The sequence below is a fragment of the Orbicella faveolata genome, unplaced genomic scaffold (assembly GCF_042242905.1).
Source record: "Orbicella faveolata isolate gen_17 unplaced genomic scaffold, um_ofav_v1 contig_25, whole genome shotgun sequence".
Taxonomy (NCBI): domain Eukaryota; kingdom Metazoa; phylum Cnidaria; class Anthozoa; order Scleractinia; family Merulinidae; genus Orbicella; species Orbicella faveolata.
In genome coordinates, this window is record NW_028301553.1 from 28,105,201 (window position 1) to 28,129,263 (window position 24,063).

The 24,063-nt window shown below is 39.3% G+C and overlaps 1 protein-coding gene and 1 pseudogene across 7 annotated transcripts in view; one reads left to right on the top strand and one right to left on the bottom strand.

The window, feature by feature from the left end:
- Positions 1–24,063, top strand: part of LOC110062438 (uncharacterized) — a 75,886-nt gene that overhangs the window by 43,044 nt on the left and 8,779 nt on the right. For 5 of the 7 annotated variants that reach the window (XM_089294022.1, XM_089294027.1, XM_089294025.1 and 2 more), the window contains 11 exons: positions 7,557–7,628; positions 10,111–10,195; positions 12,572–12,659; positions 13,340–13,379; positions 14,119–14,318; positions 17,391–17,666; positions 19,022–19,177; positions 20,099–20,167; positions 20,442–20,528; positions 23,269–23,358; positions 23,925–24,038. In XM_089294022.1, coding sequence (XP_089150148.1) covers positions 14,261–14,318; positions 17,391–17,666; positions 19,022–19,177; positions 20,099–20,167; positions 20,442–20,528; positions 23,269–23,358; positions 23,925–24,038 — 850 coding nt within the window. In that variant the 5' untranslated portion in view covers positions 7,557–7,628; positions 10,111–10,195; positions 12,572–12,659; positions 13,340–13,379; positions 14,119–14,260. Of the gene's footprint in view, positions 1–7,556; positions 7,629–10,110; positions 10,196–12,571; positions 12,660–13,307; positions 13,380–14,118; positions 14,319–17,390; positions 17,667–19,021; positions 19,178–20,098; positions 20,168–20,441; positions 20,529–23,268; positions 23,359–23,924; positions 24,039–24,063 lie in introns of all 7 variants that reach the window. The other 2 variants (XM_089294023.1, XM_089294029.1) reach the window with 2 other exon arrangements.
- LOC149109766 (uncharacterized) lies at positions 362–5,015 on the bottom strand (annotated as a pseudogene).

The window sequence follows — 24,063 nt, forward strand, 5'->3', positions numbered from 1 at the left end:
AGCTGCCTTTCATTCATAATGAGCAGTTTAGTTCCAAGATTATATACAACGAAACACATACGTACTCAAAGAACTTAAAGGGGAAGTCGTGGAATGTGAAATCTAACCCGTTTCTACGTTTCTTCAACATTGATCTTGATTGATTCGGTTATCCTAATCAAAATCATCAGCATTTGTCAGGAAACAGTTTCATCTCCAGGGGTAGAACCTTAGTAGATCAATTGCCAGCGAACTTTAGCAAAATCAAATCAACCTAAATCGTGATTTCAGTTGCATTTTCAAAATAATGCAGAAGTTTACTTCACAACAAAAGACGAGGGCCACATAATTTTGCAGATACTCTGATAGAAATCCACACAACTTAGGACTTCACAAATCTTTATTTCCTTCAGAGAACTGTATACTTTCTGTACTTTCACAATCTTGACAATCTTTTCGACACACGAGTTCGTGTTCTCTCTCACAGTTTACAATCAAAAATCTAGCACCTTCTCACCCTCTCTCACATGACTTATCTGTCAATCAACTTGAAGCATGTGACCGGATACGTGACGTGTAATGCAACTACGGGTTTCAGACACTCTCCCCCCTCTTGACTCCTATGAGTCAAGAATACAACCACAAGGTCAGTCGTTCTCTTGATTTGCCAGGCTGCTTATCCTTCTAGCAGCATCCAAAGCTGCCATTCCGCGAGGCCGACTGCTCCCCTGCAGATCTGCTGGTTGCACTCGATTTCTGTCTTGTCTCTTACCTGCATTCGGCCCAGCATGAACTTCAGTTGGATACAATTTCTGTACAGGCCTAGTTATATGAACATCCCTCCCCTTGGTGATTACCCTCACATGTGCCCCTCTTACCTCTTTGTCGCGTCCACAAATCAACCCTTCTACCACTCCCATCTTCCAGAGGCCTCTCTTCACTCCATCTTCGTGTACTACCACGACATCTCCTTCCTTAGGCGATCTTCCCTTCCCAGCAGTTTTGCTTTCGTGACTTTCCTGTATGGCAGTTAAATATTCCCGCTGCCACCTCTTCCAAAAATGCTGCAGCTTCTTAGTCAGGTACTTGTGCCTCCTGGTATATGATACACTACTTTCTCCAAACTCTTCTTCTGATTCTAGTACCTCTGGCAATGACTGAATCCTTCTTCCATGAATCAAATGGGATGGGGTAAGAACCTCCTCTGGTGGGTTGTCGTCATCGTAAGTCAGGGGCCTTGAATTAAGGGTACCTTCAACCTCCACAAGGACTGTCAACATCTCGTCAAAGGAAAGTCTTGCATTTCCAATGACCTTTTTCAAGCATTGTTTAACACTTTTCACCATCCTTTCGAAGAAGCCTCCCCACCATGGGGTCTTTGCTACGTTAAAACGCCACTCGCTACCCTTGTTTTCTAGTTCTGCTCTTACCTCAGGATGTCGAAAAAGTGTGCGTATCTCTCTCTCTCTGCCCATCTGAACATCTTTGCGTTGTCAGACACAATCAAGGTGGGAGTTCCTCTTTGTGCGGTGAACTTCCTCAGACACCTCAAAAATGTGGGAGTCGAGAGATCTTCCACTAAGTCCAGGTGCAGTGCCCAAGTAACACAGCATGAGAATAAGCAGACATAAACCTTCTTTAACTGCTTCCCTCGGCCTTTGACATACATTGGCCTGGCAAAATCTACCCCAACCTTTGAGACGGGCAGGGCCGGATTTACCCTAAATTCTGGTAAACTTGCTGTTGCTGGTTGGGTATATGCTGTACCCTCCCACTTCTTGCATGTCACACCCCGGGACAATATCTTCTTCACAACTTGTCTCCCCTTGGGGACCCAGAATTTGGTGCGCAGTTCTGCAAGAGTACTCTTTACTCCGCAGTGAAGGACCTTCTTGTGACATCTTTGAATTTCTAGGAATGTCACATGGTGGTCCTTGGGTAAAATTATTGGCTCCTTTGCTTCCGCAGGCAAATCAGCATACTCTAGCTGTCCCTTGCATCTTACCACACCCTTACTGTCTTCAGTCAGACCAAACTTGTTAAAAAGCTGCTTGTAGTTCTCTTGACACTTTAACTCTCTTTGTGCTGCTTTTATCCAGTCGATCTCTGCCTCAGTGAGCTCTTGCAAGGATAGTGGTCCATGCCTCCTCTCTGACCTTGTCTTCTTGGCCACATTGAAGCAAAACCGTTTAAGCCACACTGTCACTCTCAAAACCATCCTTATGCAACTATACTTGTCAATTTCAATGACTTTGTCATTCCCAACAACCAGGTTAGTTCGGGCCACAAGGATGCTGGTCGTCCTCTCTTCTTCTCGACTTTCGGTGGTTGGTGACATTGAAGGCCAACTCTCTTCTGACTCTGTTAACCAAGCGGGACCTTGCCACCACAATACATTCTGCTTTAATTCGGATGCAGACATTCCTCTCGACCCAATGTCCACAGGGTTCTCTCGACTTGGACAGTACCTCCAATCTCCTTTGTCACTCAGCTTCAAAATTTCGTTCACACGGTGCTTGACAAATTGTTTCCATTCACCTCTGTTCATAATCCAGAACAAGGCAGTCGACTGTCCAGCCACAGTTTCGAACGGTTAACACTTTGCTGCGAGGTAAGAGCATCTTCAACATTGACCATAAGTTTCACTAGTATAAGTGCCGCCATAAGTTCTAGCCTTGGAATTGACAGCTCCTTCAACAGTGCCACTCTTGTTTTTGAAGACAACATTCGTACATATCTACCTACCTGGGTTCTATAAACAAGGTAAACCATGCCACAGTAGGCCTTCTTGCTTGCATCTGCGAAACCATGAAGTGAGCACTCCACCACCTCCTCATGAGGGCGGTCATAAACACAGTGCTTTACATCAATCCTATGACAGTCAATGAGGCCCTTAATCCAATCTTCCACGCCCTTCTTGGCCCCTCCCTCTAGCTGCTTGTCCCATTCACACTTCTGACGACAGATCTCTTGAAATATAACCTTGACACTCACCGTAACTGGACTAATTAGTCCCAAGGGGTCATAGACTCCTGCTAGTAGCCTTAATGTATTCTGCTTAGTGGCAGCTAAGCCTTCGGCATGCTGCGCAATTGACGTCAGATCACGAGTGATGACATCAGCTTCGTAATCCCACTCACACCCTAACACCTTCTGGCCCTTGCTTCCCAACTTCATGCCCACAGAAGACTTAGCATAACTAATGTCTTCCTCTGTCACCACATCTTGTTTATCACCAATCTGGGTTTCAGTTGCCATTTTGGCCCTTACCTGTGAATCATTTGTCAGCCATTTCCTGAGTTTGAAACCTCCTTCAGCCATTTGACTCTGAGTCTTCTGGTACAACTCCATACTTTCCTGCGCTGTTGCTCCACCACCAACAAAATCATCAACATAAAACGAATCCAACAACTTCGCTTCAAACCTTGGGTCAGAAATTCCATACCCTTTGACATGATGTCGAAGTGTAGCATTCAATAAAAAAGGTGATGCATTCAGCCCACATACAACTCTACAAAACCTGTAGACAACAACTTGGGACAAATCAGAGGGTTTCTCTACCCGCAAGAAATGCAGACAATCTCTCTCCTCTGAGTCAACTTCCACACTTAAAAAGGCCTTTTCAATATCCCCTACCAAGACCACTCTATTTTCCCTGAATCGAAGCAAAATGTTGTAAAACAAGGGGGTCAGAGGGGGTCCAACATGCAAACAATCATTCAAACATGTGACACTCTCACTCTCTTTCGAGGAAGCATCATATACCACTCTTACCTTTGTAGTAGCTGACTCTTGGTGAAAAACTGCTTGGTGAGGAGAGTAGTGAATCCTGGGGGCCTTTTCCAACTCTGCTACCTTTTCTATCACTTCCACTCGTAGCTGGTCCTGTATGATGTTCCCATACTCTTTGAGAATCTCAGGATCCTTTTCTAGTCTTCGCATCTGAGTTTTAAGACGATACAGACTGGTTCCATAATTACTGGGTAGTTCCGGGTGCCCCTCCTTCCAAGGTAAGCGAACAGAGTATCTGGTCCCATCGAATGAGATGCTATTTTCAAATGACTCATGAACCTGGTCAGTAATCTCTCTAATACCCAGTGTCTCCAGATCCCACAATCTTCGAACATCTTCTAGACTTTCTTGTTCTTCAACAGAGCTTGCAATGAAATTTACCTGGGTGAAGTGTACATCACTGCATGTGTCATGGCCCTTCATGGGTCCTGACAAGACCCATCCCAACTCCGTTTCTACAGCAACATGCTCATCAAACTTACCCCTAATTGTGCACCCTTTCTGAAATTGCCACAAGTAGTCTGCCCCAATCAATACATCCATAACCATCTCATCCCTTTCCTTACTCACATTGGAGAACCACAGCCCTTTCAAATGGGGGTAATCAGATTTTACTAATTCTACATGGGTATTTGGTATACTAGAAATTTCTGGAACTACATATGCCTCCATGTTAATGAAACTCTCTCCCCCCCCCCCCCCCCCCCTATAGGACTCACCTTGACTTGGACGACATCCCTTAGCTTCATATCCCTTGAGCGTTGCCCAAACGTACTAATTGCAAGCCAATCTTGCCTGGTTACAGGAAGCCGCACAAGCCGAGCAGCTCTGGCTGTGACAAAGGAACGATGACTGCCGGCATCAAATAAAACTCTAACCCTCTCTGGCTGACCCTCCCCAGTGATGACTGCACGGGCAGTCTGTAGGGCTACACGATCCCCCGCACCAACATGAAAACTACTGGGGCTAGTAGTGGTAGGGTTAGCCTCTGGTCTAACTTCAAATTCACTGACTGCTGGCTTATCCTGCTTATCACAAATTGAAATGTGGTGGGACTGCCCACACTTGTTACATAATTCAATCGACTTACAATCTTGGGCTCGGTGTCCCCTTCGCACACATTTGAAACATCTACCATACTTAACTAAAATGTTCTTACGTGCATTCACATCGCTCACTTTCTTACAGTTCGCTGGTGCGTGTCTCCCAAGGCAAAACGCACAGTTCTCAACTTCCTGCTTCATGTAAAAGGTGTTGCTCTCCTTCCTTTTCTACGTATTTCCACCTGAAGACACTGCATAGTAATGGTCTTCCCTCAGTTTTAACTCTTTTAAGAACGCGCTCAACAACTCCTCCATTGACCAGTTCAGAAAGTCGGCTCCCCTCGTGATGGTCAAGCGAAATGCTTCAGGCAACTTTTGCAAAACGGCGGGAACTACCACTGCTGCGAAGGTAGTTTCGTCTACTCCAAGCACCTTCAGGGCTCTAAAATGAGCGCCACAACTGTCGTATAGTTTCCTCAAACGAGATGTATCTTTATCGCTGAACACCGGCGCTAAATTTAGAAAGTCATTCACATGAGCATGTTGTATGGCAGTTTCTTTACCGTACTTCTTCTTCAGAATGTCAACGGCGTCCGCATAGTTTGCTGCTGTCAGGAAGAAACCCGCGATGGTTGCTCTGGCCGGTTCAGTGACTAAACTTCGCAAGTAGGAGAATTTGTCGGTGGCTGTTAGACTTTCGTTTTTGTCGATGGCACTTTCAAAAGCGTCCCAAAATTCTTGCCATTCTTGGATCTTCCCGTGAAATTTCCTTACTTCGAGCTTGGGGAGTCTTGCTTTCGCCTTGCTTTGCGGAGGGATTCCTGACGCCATGTTTGAATGAACTTGAGCTGGCGGTGACAAGGCACTTGGCTGAACTATTGGCGGTGGCGGATCAAATTTACTCATCATTTCTTCCATTCTCATCACGATATCGTTCAATTCTGCTCTCACTCCATCACTGTTCTCAATTTCTTTCTTGATATGCTCTTCAACACCTTCGGCCGTTGTACTTGCAATAAGGTCAATAATTTGGTCATCCAATGTTTTGAGCGACTCTATCTTCAGTCGCATCGACTGAATTGATTCTTTCAACCAGAATTTATCCACTGGATTTTCTTCATCACTCAGCCTGTCTTTCAAACGATTAAGAAGTTTCGTCGCAGATCCTCTACGGGCAGCTCTGATTTTAACTTTCTTCGCTATGGCTTCGGCGTCCGACATATTTTCAGTCCGCGCACGTGTTCAATCTTGTCGACGTCTTCAAGCTCGATTATCCGGCTCGAAGGACCACTATGATAGAAATCCACACAACTTAGGACTTCACAAATCTTCATTTCCTTCAGAGGACTGTATACTTTCTGTACTTTCACAATCTTGACAATCTTTTCAACACACGAGTTCGTGTTCTCTATCAAAGTTCACAATCAAAAATCTAGCACCTTCTCACCCTCTCTCACATGACTTATGTGTCAATCAACTTGAAGCATGTGACCAGTACGTGACATGTAACGCAACTACGGGTTTCAGACATACTCGATTCTTAGATTAATTATAGATTGAAGACACATGATCTGCTGTTGTGATTTATAATCGGGTTTCCTTATCGTAATTTATGTTACAACGTCCTTAAACCGGGGAGTATGGACTATTCATCAGTAATCAGTATGTACTAATGAGCAGTAAGTTAAGCAATAACTTGGTAGTAATCAGTATTACTGGTTTTTTGCCTGGCTCAAGTTGTTAAAGGTTTCTCTTGACGCAACTGCGATAAACCCAACACGGAAAAGCAAATCTTTCTTATAGGTGAACTTATACCGTTAAATTTTCGATCTCATTGCTTTGCTTGCATCAATATTTTCAATTTAGACTAAGCAAGGCTGTGCTCTAAGAAAAATTCTAGGGAGCCCTTCAGGCACCCAACTATATGTAGGCTAAGGTGCCCAGAAGTCAAGCTTGGTAGCCTGAACGAAAAAAAAAAAAAAAAAACAGTTAATTAATTGATTAATTATAATTATCTAATAACATTATTAATTGATATATATATGATAACTGATTGACCCTCAAATAAAATTGTCTTACATTGTTTCTAGGGCATTTATCCTATTTACAGATGCCAAAGATAAATTTTGTTCACATGTAACTTTTTGTTATACTGTTGTCAAGAGTCCACAAAGAAAGACAAAATTAACATGTTTTTTTGAGTTACAATGGTTGATATATGTAGAAAAATTAAGTCCTTTTCCCCTCTTTACCCTAGCCTGTTGCTTCTGGTAATTCTGTTCACATTCTCCTTCAATTAGGGACTTTTCATGCACATTATACAAGCCATAAGAACTAAGAAGATTTTTTGTTGACGCTTTTCGAGTTATACAAGGAAACTGCTGTCTGTATGACTGCAGGCCAGTGTTAAGTTAAACGTATGGATCGAACCGAGCCACTGAACGAGCGATGTTTTGATCACTTCACAGATGAATTTAAACATTGTGAATTGAGCCATTTTGCCTTGTAAACTTCAATACAACACAAGAAATCAAAAAGTGAAAGACAAATTATTATGAGACTGATTTCATCTCCAAGTTAAATCTGTAAAAGGAGGTCGCCCGGCTGGACGACCAGGTATGGTTTTCTTGTCGCCCGAAGATGGAAGCCGGTTGCCTGTGGCAACCGGGTGCTGCTAGAGCACAGTCTTGCTAAGGGCACAAATGTTACATCAGATTCGAGCCAACCTGTTTGTTTCTACAGTTGTAAAAACTCCTTGGTGACTGACTGACTTTGGCTCGATCATTTTCAAGTGCATAGAGACGTCTCTGCAAGGTAAGAAAAAACATCTGATATGTGCATTCTAGTCAGTGCAATTTAAAGGTTACATTTAGCAGCTAGTGTTCGTGTTTATCTGTATGAGTCTAAAACAACAAAGTTGGAGAGCTTTTGCTTGCTTGCTTTTCTCAATTTGTTGAACACTTCATTTACATGTACAGCGTATGATTGTTAACTGGCCAATAAAATAATCCATTTTTTTCGGGATTCTGTACACTGTGATTTTCTTTATATTCAAAAGAGTTCTAGCTGTTTCAGGGAGCCATACATGACTAAGCAAAAACAATAGCTTCATGTCACTGTAGTGTGGAAAGCTTCAACGCTGAAGATATAAACAGACAAGCAGTTATCACGCACGTTTGAAAGAGTAACTTGCAAAATTAAATGCGATAGAAAGAGTTTGTAGGCAATTTCCACAGACTTCAACAGACAATAAATGTATCTGGATGGAGAAGAAAATTAACCAGCTCTTTTTATGTTTCTGCCGATTATCAGTAATGATTAGGCTTTAAAAAGTCGATATTCCCTAATGCATTACAGTTTGGTTTGCATTTGTGTTTCTGCGTTAAGTATTTTAATCTCGATGTATTAATTACTAGTAAATATGAAATTCATAATGGCTTCTAGCACATCAATATTGACTCGTAAACACTGAACGACTCAGCTCCTGTCCTTGGTGAAAGCAAGAAGCTTGATTGAAATGTTGGTAGATACAATTTCTGTTTAAGGAATAATTAACAATTATTCCATGAACGCGCGTTGGATATGAGATGGTAAATAGGCGACGAGGCCCGTAGGGCCGAGTTGGCTATAACCAATCTCATATCCAACAAGCGCGAATGGAATAATTGTTTTATTAAATTCAGTACGTTTGTATTCTTGGAAATATAGCTTAATTTTATTGGATTTTAATTTTACAAAACGACTGGAAGTTGATGTGACAAAAACAACAAGTGGGAAATCACATGACATGCGTGCCGTTGTAAAATTAGTTGAATGAAAAATTTGAGAGCGAAGCAAGCGAATTTGCTGAATGATATTGCAATCAAGTAGAATTCAAGAAACGTCTATCAAATGAAGGAGATATAACCTTGGTCAGAAAGTTTGAAAAGCGTTTAAGTTCGAGTCATGGAGAAGAGCCAAATAATTGTGCGCTTGCACATTGCCATTGTAATAATGCTGCGGAAAACTTTGATCGCCATGTGACACAGACGTTGTGCCAAAATTATTCTCGATAAGATCTCTCTCGGGATTCCCTTGCTTTGAAAGCCTTGGCATTTCGAGCTGTATGTGTGGAGCTCATTGTTGGTCAGTTTTAGAGTCAAGGACAGAAACTATCTTAGTGTCAGATTCATCTTCAGAATCTCCGAGGCCACCCTGGTGGTTTTTCGTGGCTGGTAAAAAACCGGGCTTACTTCGGTTCAGCTCAAAACACTCAACTCCTTGAGGTGTTTTCGCAAGGACAGAATTGTTGGCGCTAGCTGTCGTTGATTCTCTCGTTGTCGTCGGCCAAAAAAGAGACTGAGATGAAACTAGGTCGTCCTCTGTAGCTGTGCAGGATTCTTGCTCTCGGTTGATCCGAGCTTGCTTAGTCGAACAGTTTCCTCATCTGCTCATTGGAAACTGGTTTCTTATGGACTACGCCGGCAATTATGCCTGTTTTCCTGCAGCCTTTTACAAATGCATATGCTCTAATAATTTATTTGCCTGGTCAGAGATAATGGAAAACGGTTTTTTGTGCGGCGGCATGCGAAGGAAATGATCAACTGGCGGCTTTAATGGATTTAATCAATGAACTTTTGCAATACGTGTCATCTTTCTTCCTCGCAGACAAGGAAAAACACTTCAACTGAACATTCAGTTCTTCTTTTGACATTTCTTATATCGGTTTCGAAAATTTGGTGCCACCAGGACTAGCAAGCCATTCTCTTAAGGTAAAATTTGTTTTTGTTACATAATCTTCATGAATGCGTAAAATCTCGCCGGTCATATTTTAATTTTGCAACTTTACGGGAAACTTACGTATAAGTACCGTTGAATAATCTTATCTTGAACTTTGTGGCTTTTTTGTTGTTACTGGGATGGCATTGTCCATAATTTCCTGTATTTCCTGTGTAGATAGCTCACTGAATGTGCTTTTTTTCGTCCATTTTTTTTGTCGACGAAACTTCGCTTCACGCGGAAAAGCTCATGCCCAGCGACATTTGCCGCTTTCATTTCCATATAAGGTCAAACGCAGGTATAATGGCTGGTAACCGAGATCCAGTGAACCAATCAGAAAGCTAGAATTGCATTATCCGAGGCTGAGAATTTAATAATAAATATTATTCTTGTGTGCTTTAGAGCGATAAACCCAATGCAAAAAAGCACAATATCTCTCTTATTGCTGGTTTGTTCACAGAACGTTTTCAATTTTGACCATAAGCAAACATTTTATATATTACTTGAGATTATAGAGCCGACCTGTTTATATCTACAGTTGTATTAACTCCTTGGTGACCGATTGACACTGTGCCATTTTCAACGGATTTGAAAACAACTCCACGACTGCAGAACTTCTCTAGGTAAGAAAATTATGAAAGCAAAATTCTGAAATGGGAATTCAGTAGTTTGTGTGATTATTGGTTTTATTTAGAAGTGTATGTCTGCATACTGAGTGTAAAGTATTGTGCAAAACTAATGCAAACGATAATCTATGAATATTGCAATAATTTCAATTTATCGGCAATATTTGAACAATGATTAGCTTGAAACGATATATAGCGTGAGATATTGTGAGGCTTGGTGTTGTAGCTGTTACGATATTTTGCTGAGTCTTGTGCGATATATTATTTACACCAAGCGATTTATCATTTGCACCGAGTGATTAATCGTTTGCACCAAGTGATTTATTATTTGAACCAAGCGATATATGGTTTGGACCAAGCGACATATTGTTTGCAGCGAGCGATTTATCGTTTCCACCAAGTGATTTATCATTTGCAGCGAGTGATATATCATTTTCACCCAACGAAATATCAATACAGCCTAGTGATTAATTGTTTTTCCCCAGCGAATTATTGTAGCAGCAAAGTTATATATCGCTTCTGATGGTAACCTGTCATTTTGCCAACATGTAACTTCGCCAACGTATAAAGTTGGTTCTCCAATGTCCTGGATCAGTTCCCCAATGCTTATATGTCAGTTCGCCACCTTCCAAAATGCTCTTTTCAAAAAGGTCTGAAATGTATTTACAAATTGCCAGAGGAATAAAATGTCACCTTTGATCTAGGATGGCATGGATGATGGGTGTTCGTAGGCTTGTGTCTTTTGTAATTGTTCATTTCACTCTTCCCAATCTCTCTTTCCCCATGCCATGTTGCCATAATGGGCTCAGTTGATCGATGGCCGATCATATTTGTAAAACTTAAAAAACCAGCCACAGTTTTTACCCTGTCCAATATGGGCCACCTGTAAAACCTTTTTACTAAACATTGGCCATTGAATAAAAAATGCTGCTTTCTGTCAAGTAGAACTGGGGATAATCGCTTCAACAATCCCATCTTCATAGACCAAACACAACTGACAGGTAACATTTTCCGATAGAAAGTAAACTCGGTTCAATTAAGCGACTTGCCGACGTGTGCCGAAACACTGAACTTTCGCTTGAAGAAAAATTTATTAACAGGGTTTGTACGGTCCTGGAAAACCTGGAAAGTCCTGGAATTTTATTGTGGCATTTAATTTTCCAGGATTGGAAAGTCCTGGAAAAGGGTTACTGGTCCTGGAAAGTTCTGGAAATCTCTTAAACTCAAGTAAAAAAACATGAAATGTATGGCAGACAGTAAGGAGAATTAACATTAAGATAATGGGAGTGAAAGGCTAGAGTTAATGTGAATTTTAAAGTCCTGGAAAAATCAATCATGGAAAAGTCCTGGAAATTTGTTTCTGAAAAAGGGTATAAACTCTGATTAAAAGTGGGCAGTGTGTTTAAGAAACTTTGATAAACCATCCTTTTATTAAAGAAAGAGTATTTTACTGTTTGAATGAAAGATTTGTGTCAAATAACACTGGAGTTATTATTTTTTCGACGAGGATCTACGAAACGCTTCAGACAATAAACATTGGGCAAGCGACTTGCCAATGTGTGTTGAAACACAGAACTAGTTCCTTGCAAAAGCATAAACTAAACATGAGCGACGCACTTTAGAAACTTTGATAAACAATTATTTTGTCAAGGAAAGAGTATTTTACCATATGAAAGACCAATTTGTTTCAAATAAATCCTGAGATATTTTTTCAACAAAATATAGTTAACTACAGCAGTAACAGGAAAACATAACACTTGGAAACCATTAGAAAGTCAAACAATGCTAACTTTAGCTCTCGGATGTAGTCCAGCAAACTATATAGTTAAAGCTTGTAATTAGTAGTGTTATCTTTGAAGTTCATAATGTGCTAGTTATGTAACAAAATAATTATAATGTTTTCAAATGTCAAACTTGGCACGAGAAATATACATCACTAAAGACACATAATGACACCCATCGTGCCATTGCCGTGACAACAATTATGCCACTGGTTCTGGTTTAATTGAGACTAAAATTCCCAGATTTTATCTTAAACAAGGATCATCCACTCCCTACAATCTAATGGGGAGAGTTAAAACAACATGGGAGCCATGTGTGTTCCGAGCAAGACCCTCTGTCCCACTTTAAAGGCTGCAAATGGGGATATTTGGTTTTTGACAGGAAGAGACTGGAGCCAAGAGTGTTGCCATGGCAACAGCATAGTAGGTGCTATTCTGTTTGATTTGTGATGTACATTGCTGGTGCCAAGTTTGAAGAACACTGCTTTAATATTTCCAGAGTTATTCTCAATTAAGTGTTGTGCTGTTTTAATAGAGCAAGTGTTTTATATGTTACCTAAGAGATTTAAGAGCCAACCTGTTGTTTCTACAGTTGTTACTCCTTGGTGACTGACTACACATAGCCATTTTCAAGACTGAGAATTCAAAACAACTACGCAACTACAGAACTTCTCTGTAAGGTAAGAAAAATCAATTATGGAAAACAATTATAATATGTGTGATTTAAATAGGTTATATTAAGCAGTGTTTGTCTGCCTATGTATGGGTCTAAAACAACAAAGTTGGATGTTGTTTTGCTCGCTTGCTTTTGACAATTTGTTGGAGAAAACAATTTGTCGAAAACTTGATTTGCTATGCTTGTTAACTGGCCAATGAAATAATCCTGTTTTGTGATTATGTACAAGTGTGACTTTATGTTCACTGAGAGAGTTCTAGCTGTTTCAGTGAGCCTGATACAAGGCTAAGCAACAACAGTAGCTAATCACTGTAGTGCGCCGAAGGCTTAAGATATCAACAGAGTCAAGCAGTAATTATCACGCACATTTGAAAGAATATAACTTGCAAAATGTGATATTCACCGAACACTACAAAATATGCACCTTACTGGGTACTTCAGATGATTTAAAGCCTCGGAGAGAAATCGAATTGCCCAGTTGAAATGAATATTTGTGCTTTAATAGACTGATAGTTGTAAAACAATTGATCCAGTGGATTTCATTTTCATGTGACTTTTCTTGTTGTAGAAATACTAAACCAAAGATGGCTAATTAAGTATGTGTAAATTAGAGACAACCTGTTTATTTCTACTGTTGTATTAACTCCTTCAGGTGACTGACTGATACTGTGTCATTTCCAACAGATTTTAAAACATTAACTCCACGACGTCACAACTTCTCTAGGTAAGAAAATTTTGAAAACAGAAATTCTCATATCACATGGCATGTATTTAGTAGTTTGTGTGATTATTACTGTAGGTTTCATTTAGAAGTGTTTGTCTGCATTATGTTAATTGGTCTAAAACAACAAAGGTGGAAAGCTTTTAACTCAATTTGGATACCTTTTTTAACAAAATTGTGTTTTTGATGCAGTACTCTTTGACTTTCGCTATATTCAACACAGTTCTGAGCTATTTTTAATGAGACAATTACAAGACTAAGCAAAGGCATTTTTTAAGCTTCACTGTTTAAGCACAGAAAGCTTTTAAACGCTGACGATATAAACAGACCAGCAGTTATCAAGTGTATTTGAAAGACTGTAACTTGCAAAATGCGATAGAAAGAGTTTGTAACCAATCTCCCTATTTAGACTTCATTACAAAACGAATGTATCTGGACGGACGTGAGAAGAAAAATTGCAGCTCAAGCTTTTTATGTACATTTGTGGTGTATTATCAGTGATCAGTCATGGTCACTGCAGGCTTAAAGGATTCGGTGTTCACTAGTACTTGTGCATCACATCCTCCTTATCATACCTGTTTGCCAGACAATTGTATGTTGAATCTTCAGCTTTGTCTTAAACCCATTATTATCATGTTTGTTTTAAAGCTCCATGCTTAAATGTTACAGGCAAATGAGGTTTATTTACTTCTTTTTCTTATTCTTAATGGTCTCTATACTTTTATTGGTGACATTGCGACAGGTTAAGTTGATGTGAGGTCTTTGAAGTTGACACGAGAAGAAGGACAGCATTTCCTGAAAGATGGTGCATAAATAACTTTCAGTTTGTTCAACGACTTCATTGGCTCTAATCTGACCAATCGCATGCCCATGGTGCTGTAGACATGGATGAAATTTGTCCTCTTCAATCCTCAAAGGAAGCTGTACCCGGAACAAGTACATGTAAGTATCAATTTGTATTATTTTTAATTAATGTTTGTTCATAATAGTTGTTTTAGATTTTATTGGGGATCTGAGTGGCCATCAAGGAGAGTCACAAGTAGTAATATGCACAAGGAGTTGGAAGGGAATGAGGTATTTCAAGTAAAATTTCCATATGTCCTCAATAGAAAAAAAATTGTTCAATTATTTAAAGGGACAGTATCATGAGCTGCACATCAGTGTGAAATTGATTTTTCATATTGGCTAAAATATTTGCTTTTAGAGGGTATTTTTAATGTAGATTTTTTTATTTTGTAGCGAAGGGAAAGCAGATTTGTCAAAACTAAGTTTTTTCTAGGTCTGTTTGAGTTTTTTTAACAATAACTTATAACGACGTGCCGTGTTTCTGGCCTGTCGGATCGTGGCGTGGTCAATACAAGTTCCTAAATTTACCAGTGCTAACCAACTCATGTAAGTAATTTTTTTCTCCACTTACATCTCCACAGATTTCTAAGGTAAATGCGCCATTTGAAAGCTAGCCGTGACTGTTAATTCCTCAGTACATAATGATTTAGCGGCCACGATACATTAAACAGCTAAAAAAATCATGCTGTATTTCACTCTACTTTATTTATCTTTCAACTTCGCAGGGCTAACCAACTCATGTAAAGAATTTTTTCTCCATAACATCTTCGAAAATTGCTATGTTAATTTACCCCATTTGAAAACTAAGTGAATGCAGATTCTGTAGTACGTTAAGATTTAGAGGCCATGATACAATAAATATCCAAAACCTATGCCATTCTAAACCAAAATTACCATCAAATTGCAACACAATTATGCATCTTTCAAACGTTAGTTTATAAATACTTGTTTCCGCGTTCAGTATGTCGGTAGAAAGCTAAGTGAATGCAGGTTCTTAAGAAAATTATGATTTGGTGGTAGCTCAACTGGCCAAGGTACATTTACTGCATAGTCTCCACTTGTCAACACCATTTTGAATTTCACGTGTGAGATTAAGAATTAATCGTCGTTGGACGTTTGCAAATTCTGGATTGAAAGCTCGCGCATGCGCAACTTATTGATACTGTACCTTTAAATTTATCTTTTGTTCTCTTTGCTTACTGGTGCTAGCACTGTAGTTTCTTATTGAGGTTTTCTAATTATCTTGAGAGTTAGGCAAGATATCCTGCCATTAAACTCATCGCAAATAGATGAGCTTGGGAACTGGTGCCTTAAAGGTTAGCGGGGTGCCAAAGCCATAAGCCGCTAGGAGGTATCCATGGCAACCCTGGAAAGCAGGAACCACCCAATGAGCGTCCGCTAACCGGCACCGTCACACTGAAAGAAATTCAGTGGAATCTACTTACCTGGAGAATACTTACCCTGACCAAGAACAAAACGGGAGGGAGGAGAGGGTGCAAGAATCCGCAATGATTCGCGAGCAAAGCAGTGCAACTGATCCGCAACAATCAGCAGAATACACTACAACACTATTATGCAATGAACCATAAACCCCTGCAAAACCCCTGAAGGCCGCCCCACAGGTCACGTACTCCCAAACGCGGAAACCGCTGGCTGCATAAGCTCATATTTAACTTGCCTAAATGATATTAGCTGGATGGGCACACTAGCTAGCTGCATTAGCTCGAGTTTAACCTTGCCTAAATGATATTTAGCCACATTTATAATAGGCCCTTTGCGGCTGAGATCACGTGACCAAATTTTCCCTCAAAAAAATTATATTATGGACTATAGCTTAAAGATTGCCAGAAATAAAAAGAGCATACCAAAAATACCAAAATGACCAAGTTTGAGGCCCCAGAAGTCACCAGGGATTAAAGAGTAAGTTTATACGACAGTTTTAATTTTCGATAAATTTAGAGGATTTGTCTGGAAAACGTTGCTGGAGAGCAAGGCCTTGCTTTCCAGTAACTTTTTCCGTACAAATCTTCTAATTTTTTTTAAAAATTCAGACCATCATAAAATCTCAAATTTTAGTAACAGGGTCCTCAAACATGGCCATTTTGATACTTACGACATGCTTTTTCCATTTCTGGCATTTGTTCAGTTATAGCCCATAATTTTGTGAAAAATACATGTAGGTCACACTGATAGCTTAGCTGCAAAGGGCCTATCATGTAAATCTGAAGATAGAAATATCTCAGAACTAATGTGTTACAGTTAACAAAGCTTAAGTTATTTAAAGGTTGAAACATTTTTTTTGTTGTTGTTTTTATTTTATTTATATTAATAGTTAAATTAAATGCTGTTGCATGATGTGGATGTTGTTCAGTGTTTGGGTTAATACTTTAGGAACGTAAGGTGTTATTAATATTAAAGCTTAAGGACTGATACTGGACAGGTTATATTTGAAGGTAAAAAAAGGAAATTCTTTATTTAGACTGACAAATATTGCTTAGCTAGAAAACTTCCTTGCAGGAAGCCCACTATTAATATAACATGAATATACATTAATTTATAAACAAATCAACAAAAGAAAATACGAACTAGTTAAAATGTAAGTACACAAAATTAAAATGATTGCTTACAATAAAAGATACAAGAATATAACATAGTCAATAATTTCTGACTAAATTCATAAATCCAAGAGAAAGTGAAATTAAACTTTTCTTGACTTTTCTCCTTTGGCTAGCTCATGGTTTTGTGTTGGTTGTGTGGCTTGTTTCAGTAATTTCATTTTGGTTGTTTTGGTGGTTTCATCTGGGAGGTTGTGATTTGTTGTTTTAAGCAAATATTGGACTTGGAAGAGAAGCTCACAAGTCGACTTGATAAAATTGTTTACATATGTAAAAATAAACTTTCACCTAGTAATTTTAAAGTTGTGATAGCTTAAATATGGTACCGTTTGTTGTCATGGCAACTAATTCTGACGTCACAAAGATTTTGTTTTGTTCTTCCACCAAATAGATATATTCAGGTTTTCCTAGTTAAATCCTGTAAACACACTGAGGTAGCTGTGTGATGATAAAAATATTTAATTACTCAAAATAGGTCAAAGCCTTAATTTTAAGTATTGTGAGTAACAACAACAGTTCAGCTATAAATTTGAACCATTATTTCTCTTTGTAGTAAGAGATGGCACACCCACAGATTATGAATTAGAAGTACTGGGTGATAAAATTGTAAACTGGAAAAGGCTTGGGCGTCGCCTTGGGCTCAATGATCCACAGCTTGAACAAATAAATCAAGCTCACAACCAACTGTCTGAAAAGGTATACCACATGTTAAAGCACTGGAAACAAGGAAAAGTTTCTTCAGCAGCAACATACAAGGACTTGAGTGATGCATTAAGCCACGAACTTGTGCAGCGCCAAGACTTGGCAGAGCAGTTTTGTTACGTTAATGGTAAGTATTTTTTACAATGTTAAGTGCTGTTCCAGTAGTCTAATGGTTTAAGTGTGATGTACTCCAGATCAAGAAGTCTGGATGGGGTTAATTTGTCATGTTCTCAGGCAACAAAATTTGCTCTTACAGCACCTCTCTTCATCCAGGTGCAAATTAAAGGTTAATTGACAGGGTGTTGTATGCAAGGCACCAACATACAATTTTTTTCATCACTAATCAAGTTTCCCTTAAGGTTACTATTTTCAGTGACAACTTAATTTGAAGGAATTTATCAGTTGCATGAAAATTTAGTAGCTCAAGTCAAGATATCACTCACTTGCAGCGTAATATACCTGCCAACTTTTTTCCTTTTGTCTCACATGCATGAGATTTTAAGCTTGTGAGTGCCAGGCCTTATGAAGGTAACTCAAATATTTCTCAAGATGTCCAAAGATTTCAATTACTTTTCAAAGGTTTTCCTGTCTGAGTCACACTGACGTGTTTCACCAAAGATTACACTGTTGCCAGTACAAAGTAACATTCCTTTAAAGAAAATGGCTACTTTAAATGGGCAGTGCTATAAATATAGTAACCTAAAATTGAAGTTTTAAAAATATTAAAAAAATACCCTACTTAACTTAGCCTTTTGCCCTTTTGTAAGATGGGTAATTTTATGCCCCTCCCCCTCCCTGGTCCCTCAATAGTTACCTAACCTAAATCGCATGTTAAGCATTCATACTTGTCTACTTAAGTGATTAAATCAATTGTTTTTCATGATATCACATAGCACGTAAATGCCACATTTGCAAATTTCTATCATCTTGGATTTAAACTTTGTTCTGAGAACTGTCAGAACAGCTCCAAAATTGGTTTCAATAACATCAGAGGAAATGTAAAGAATTTTAGAAACAAGACAAATAATTGATGATTGAAGTAAGGATTTTGGGATAAATCCTTCTCCATGTCATTAATAATTCTTTAAGTTTGAACAAGGAAATCATGACCAGATGGTGTTTGGATTAAATTAGCATAAATTTTTGCGATTTTAGAATGGAACCCTGCCTCACAGCCACCCCATTAATACAGCCACCTCTTTATTGTGTCCACTTTGAGGTGGCCTGAACAGAAGCTCTGAGTCAGTCAGTTTCTTATTTAAAGAACTCCTCATACGGGGTTTTATGGCCTGTTGTTGACTGGATTAATGGGGTTCGATGTTTTCCTTGACTTCGTCTCAGGGAACATCAAGATTCTCGCTAAAACAAAACTATCCATTACCATTGGGACCAGTAAGTGTATAATATCCACTGGAACCCATTTGGACCATTAGGTCCCTTTGATGATTCATTTCATTTAAGTCATTTTGCGTATCTTTATAGGACCTTTCGCCATTCAGCAGCCCGCTGGTGCAATACCAGCAGGAAGAGTAACAGCAGAAGTCTCTAGTGCCACTGCAAGTACACGTGACAGTGGAGATTCCACTGGAGCGAGAAGTGCTTTGAAACAGAAACATTCGGATCCAGATCCTGAACGAGGTATGTAATATATACTAGTTATGCAGTGTTTTTGAATGGTATACCATGGAATATCCCACGAGTCACTTGTATTTTCTTGGTATACACACGAGTCTTATAATTAAGACGGACGAGTGTGTAATATACCAAGAAAATACAAGTTACATTAGTGGGATGTTCCATGACTTCCATGTTATACCAGAAGAGAGCTTTGCATAACTACTTTATACCACGCCATTGAAAATACAGTGCCCAACACAATCAATGTGACATATGCGCGGCGCATGATGGGAAGGTTGAATTTGTTATCGTCAAATATACCACACCTTTCCTGTATCCTGTTTGGCTGTATTTTCTATGGCATTGTGCAAATAGATTTAGCTAAGCCTTATGTGTAAAAGCAGAGCTCTATTATAACTTGATAGTAATCAGTCACTCAAAACAATAATGGCTCTGTTAATTCCAAGCCCGCCCATGCCACACCCCTCCGGGAGGCATTTGACTGGTGGTAGGTCCCCACCATGGGGACATTTGATCGTAAAGGGTTGCCTGAGGATGGGGAATTTGACAATTTAGTCAAGTACAGAGAGTTTTAAATAATTGGTACTTTTTAAAAACGAAAGGTGGCTGCTTTCTCTTCATCCAGGTGTTAACTGACAGGGTAATGCAAGGCACCAATAAACAATTGTTTTCATGCCACTAATCAAGTTTCTCTTAAGGTTACTCAACAGCCTATACCAAAAGTAAGAAGTGTAAATTGATAATAATTTCCTGGCAGCTTATCTGTCTCCTGTATGATGATCGCTTTAAATACTAAGCAACGTTTTCAACAGTTCCGAAAATGAAGGAAACGAAAAAATAAAGTTATGGTTAAACTGAACGTGAGTGCAAAGAGCAACTTGTATAAGCTTGAAACTAAGTCTGACTTTTGTTCCACCGCAGAAAACCTCAAAGAGACACTTGAGCAAATAGGAAATCAAGTGAAAAAGTTGGGATCACTCCTAGATGAAGGTCAGTAGTTGTCAATTGAGATATTTGGAGTTATAAAGATTTTATCACTGGGCAAGAAAAAAAGGTTCTCCTGTAACTTCAGCAGTAAACAGCAACTAATACATTAATAAACAAACGGAAAAAGCGGCAGGATGACTGTTGAGCAACTAATGTCGGTAAATTATTGCATGTTCAAACTGGCAGAAATTTGATAATTTCCAACGTCGATATTTGTCTATCTATATATTTTGACATAACTATGGCAATGATAGCGAAAGCTGATGTTAATTTTCAGACAAACTTCAACAGATGAAAAGTGAGATAGCGAACATGAGTGAGAAGTTAGACACTTTGGTAGCACAGAGAGAGACCGACGATGAAGGTCAGTTCTGAATAAAAACTGTCATGCAGTTTTTGCACAGTAAAAGAACAGCTTATCCAGCGAAAGACTAGCCTGTGACACAGCCGCCCTTTCTCTTTTGGAGAGGGAGGCTGTTATACAGGCTAGCAAGAGACACATTTCTAACGAAAGTGAAAAAGGAAATAATTTGGCTTAAGGTGGCTCAAACCAGTTTTCTGTTTTTTTGATATTTCTAGAACTAGGTGTGATTTTTCAGGCTTGGAACTGTACTGTTTTGAATGGCTGTGCTATTTTTTAAGGTAACTCTCCACTGTGCCTTTCATTGTGTTTAAGTCATAAATTAAGGTTGGACTGTCCGGTTGCATAGCAACAAACCTAACCCACTTTTTACCATCAGTTGCATCTATCTTAAAAACTAAGCCAGTGACCCCATATTTTTTTATAAAAATCTTTTTATTAAACACAGAAGAAGAAACAGACAAAATGATACAAAATTCTGTGGAGTGGATTTTTCTTAAATTAAGAAAAATGGAAATTTCCAAGTCTTCCACAGTTTTTTCTTACAATTTCGCATATGCATTCCGCTTTTGCTGTTGAATATTTTTTTGCATTAAAAAGCAGGGTCACCGGATCGGTTTTTGAGATATTAGCTTCGTGGATAAGGTAGTTTATTTCTAGGCGCAAAATTAAAATCTCGACTTTGCAAGATCGCCCCTTGCGCATGCGAGAAGGCGGTCCGCTGATCAGTAAAGCCCGCAATTCCACGCGAATTAACGGGAATAGTCCGCGAAAAGTGTTTTTTTAACTGTTGTCGTTAGCAGCCTAAGCAGTAGAAGAAGAGTACCATAAATACCCGGAGGTGAGACTAGCAAAGTCAAAAGAACGAAGAAAACCTGAAGAGTAGTTTTTTTCCTGCAGTTTTTTGGATTGATAGCCGGAACGATCGATCGCAAAATCAACATCAGAATTTTCGTTTACGTTGCAGCACAGCGGTTTAAAAGGATGTTTTCCTTTGAAATTGCCTGAAGGATGAATGTTTTCGAAGTTAAAAATAACTGATCACGCAAACAGCTTACTAAACCTGGCAGAAACAAAGTTTTACGAAGTAGGCCTCGCGCTGCCATGTTTGTTTTGATTTTTGTAAACTTTAAATCTCGCGCGCTATCTCGCGAACCCTCGAATGATCGCGTAATGCCTCATGCTGAAGTGCGTGCTAGAGCCCAGGTGTCTCCCGGAAATATTACTGTTTTGAGCCACCTTAAACTCAACTTTGAGCGATTCGTAATGCCTCTTACTAACCGAGTTCGAGGGCCGTACTGTAAGTTACGGACCGAGTTTTTCCCCAATCGATAGGCAAAGTTTCACAAAAATCTCAGTGCAGGTTCTATTTCAGCGGAATGAAAGGAGAAAACGAGGATCCGTAACTTACAATACGGACCGAGAAAACGAGGTTAATAAGATATTTATTATATCTCTACTGTGTGTCTGACGGGCTCGGGAACGATTTCTATTCACGCGGAACGGCTTCATATTTCTGAAGCACCTCGAAAGCAAAACGACTCAATTTGAAATCATTGTTAAGTGACTCATAAGTCGTTAGCAGGTTTCAATACACAATTTTAGAAGTAAAAGAAAGTTTTAAACTTTTACTTGCCAAAAAAGTTAAGAAAACACTTGGCGATAAATCACGAAACATTTTGGCAACAAAAACAGCTTTAAATTTTAGCGGACCGTACGGGAGAATACGGTCCGCTAAGTTGACCAATCACAGCGCGCGTACTAACTGAGAGAAATAATAAAAATTGTTATTGCAATGTTGTGAATGGAGGTATTTCATGGACTTATGAATGAATTTGTCTGTTCTGAAAGATTATGAAGATTGATAACAGGAACTCAACACCTGTTACTACAGTGACTATACCTTACATTAGGGGCACTTCTGAGACCATCTCACGGATCCTACAGCCCTACAACATCCGTGTAGCCCACAAACCTACAACTACGTTACGACACTTACTGACCAACGTAAAAGACAGGGACGAACCCAACAACAGGCAGGGAGCAGTTTACAAGATCAAATGCTCCGACTGCCAAGCTTCCTACATTGGTGAGACTGTCAGAAACCTTAACACGAGACTGACTGAGCACAAACGAGCCACAAGAAATGGTGATGCCAACAATCACATTGCTGTACATCATCAACTGACAAACCACAACATTGACTGGGACTCTGCTCGGTGCTTAACCTACAGTACAAACTATTTTCAATGACTGACTCTGGAAAGCTGGTACACTAACCTAGAACAAACGCCTCTTAACAGATGTCAACAATTACCGGCGCCTTATAAAAGACTTATCCAAGACGGAAACGAAACCGACAAACGGACTTCTAACAGACCGACTTAATTTGACTAACAATAGACGGATCGAAACCGACCAATGACTGATGACAAACTTTACACTAGTCTTACAGCCAATACCATCATGGCTAAACTGACCAATAACGTTCAACAGACCAGACTTATAACATCGTCGACTGAGAAACACTATTCACATGACTTTGAAGATGACTTTCGCTCAGGTTGTAGAGACCTCAGTCACCAACAACAGTTCTTTTCAGAACTACCCTCACCCGGACGATTAAACCATACGAACTACTGATACTCCTGGGTTCAAACCATTTACTACATGACTCTCTTGTTTGTGTGGATTGACTTGATTGTATTTCAACTCAAACTAATGTACGACGCTTTATTTTCAGACAATACGAGAGATGATTTCAAGGAGATGACAAGGGACATGCGAACCATCATTGAAAAACTGAAAAGTCAAGTGACATCAGGAGAAAAAGGTATAGATTTTATACGGCGATTTTATTGATCCCCTCGAAAAAGTGAAACAAGTTGATAATGTGTAGAACTGCACGGAGCTCTTTTGTTGGAATGACAGAAAAATGAAGGTATAACACTTATATCTACTCAAGATGGAAAACTGATATTCTTACCCATATATGCCAGGTTCTATCATTTGCTGGGTGATTGATGCCTTCGATCTAACGTGCGGAAAGAAATTTTCTATTATCCAAATCAACGTCCGTCTTCATTTTTTCCCCAACTCTGCTTTATTACCGCACCATTAAAAAAACTAGGAAATAGGAAAAAGAAAGTGACAACTCAACCCTAGTCCGTTGTTTCCTGTGTCACTTTGCGTCATATCGTCATTTCATGGCGTGGTATTTGTTAAAGTTAAAATAAAATAGCAGTTGCCGGCAAATTATATTTTATATTATGATATTTATATCGCGTATTGTAACTATACAAACCACTCTTTGAATAAAAAAAACACCCAGGAATATGTTGCTGGTTACATAAAAGTGTGAATTAAGGATTGATAAGAATACAGAACGTTTATTCTTAGGAAACAGCGGAGACAACCTTGAGCAGATGAAAGAGGAAATTGCAGACATCAAAGAAAAGTTGGACACTTTATTGAACCGACTTCCTCTGGAAGAAAAGGAACTGAAGATGGAAGGTAAGATCTACTTTTTTAGCGGGAG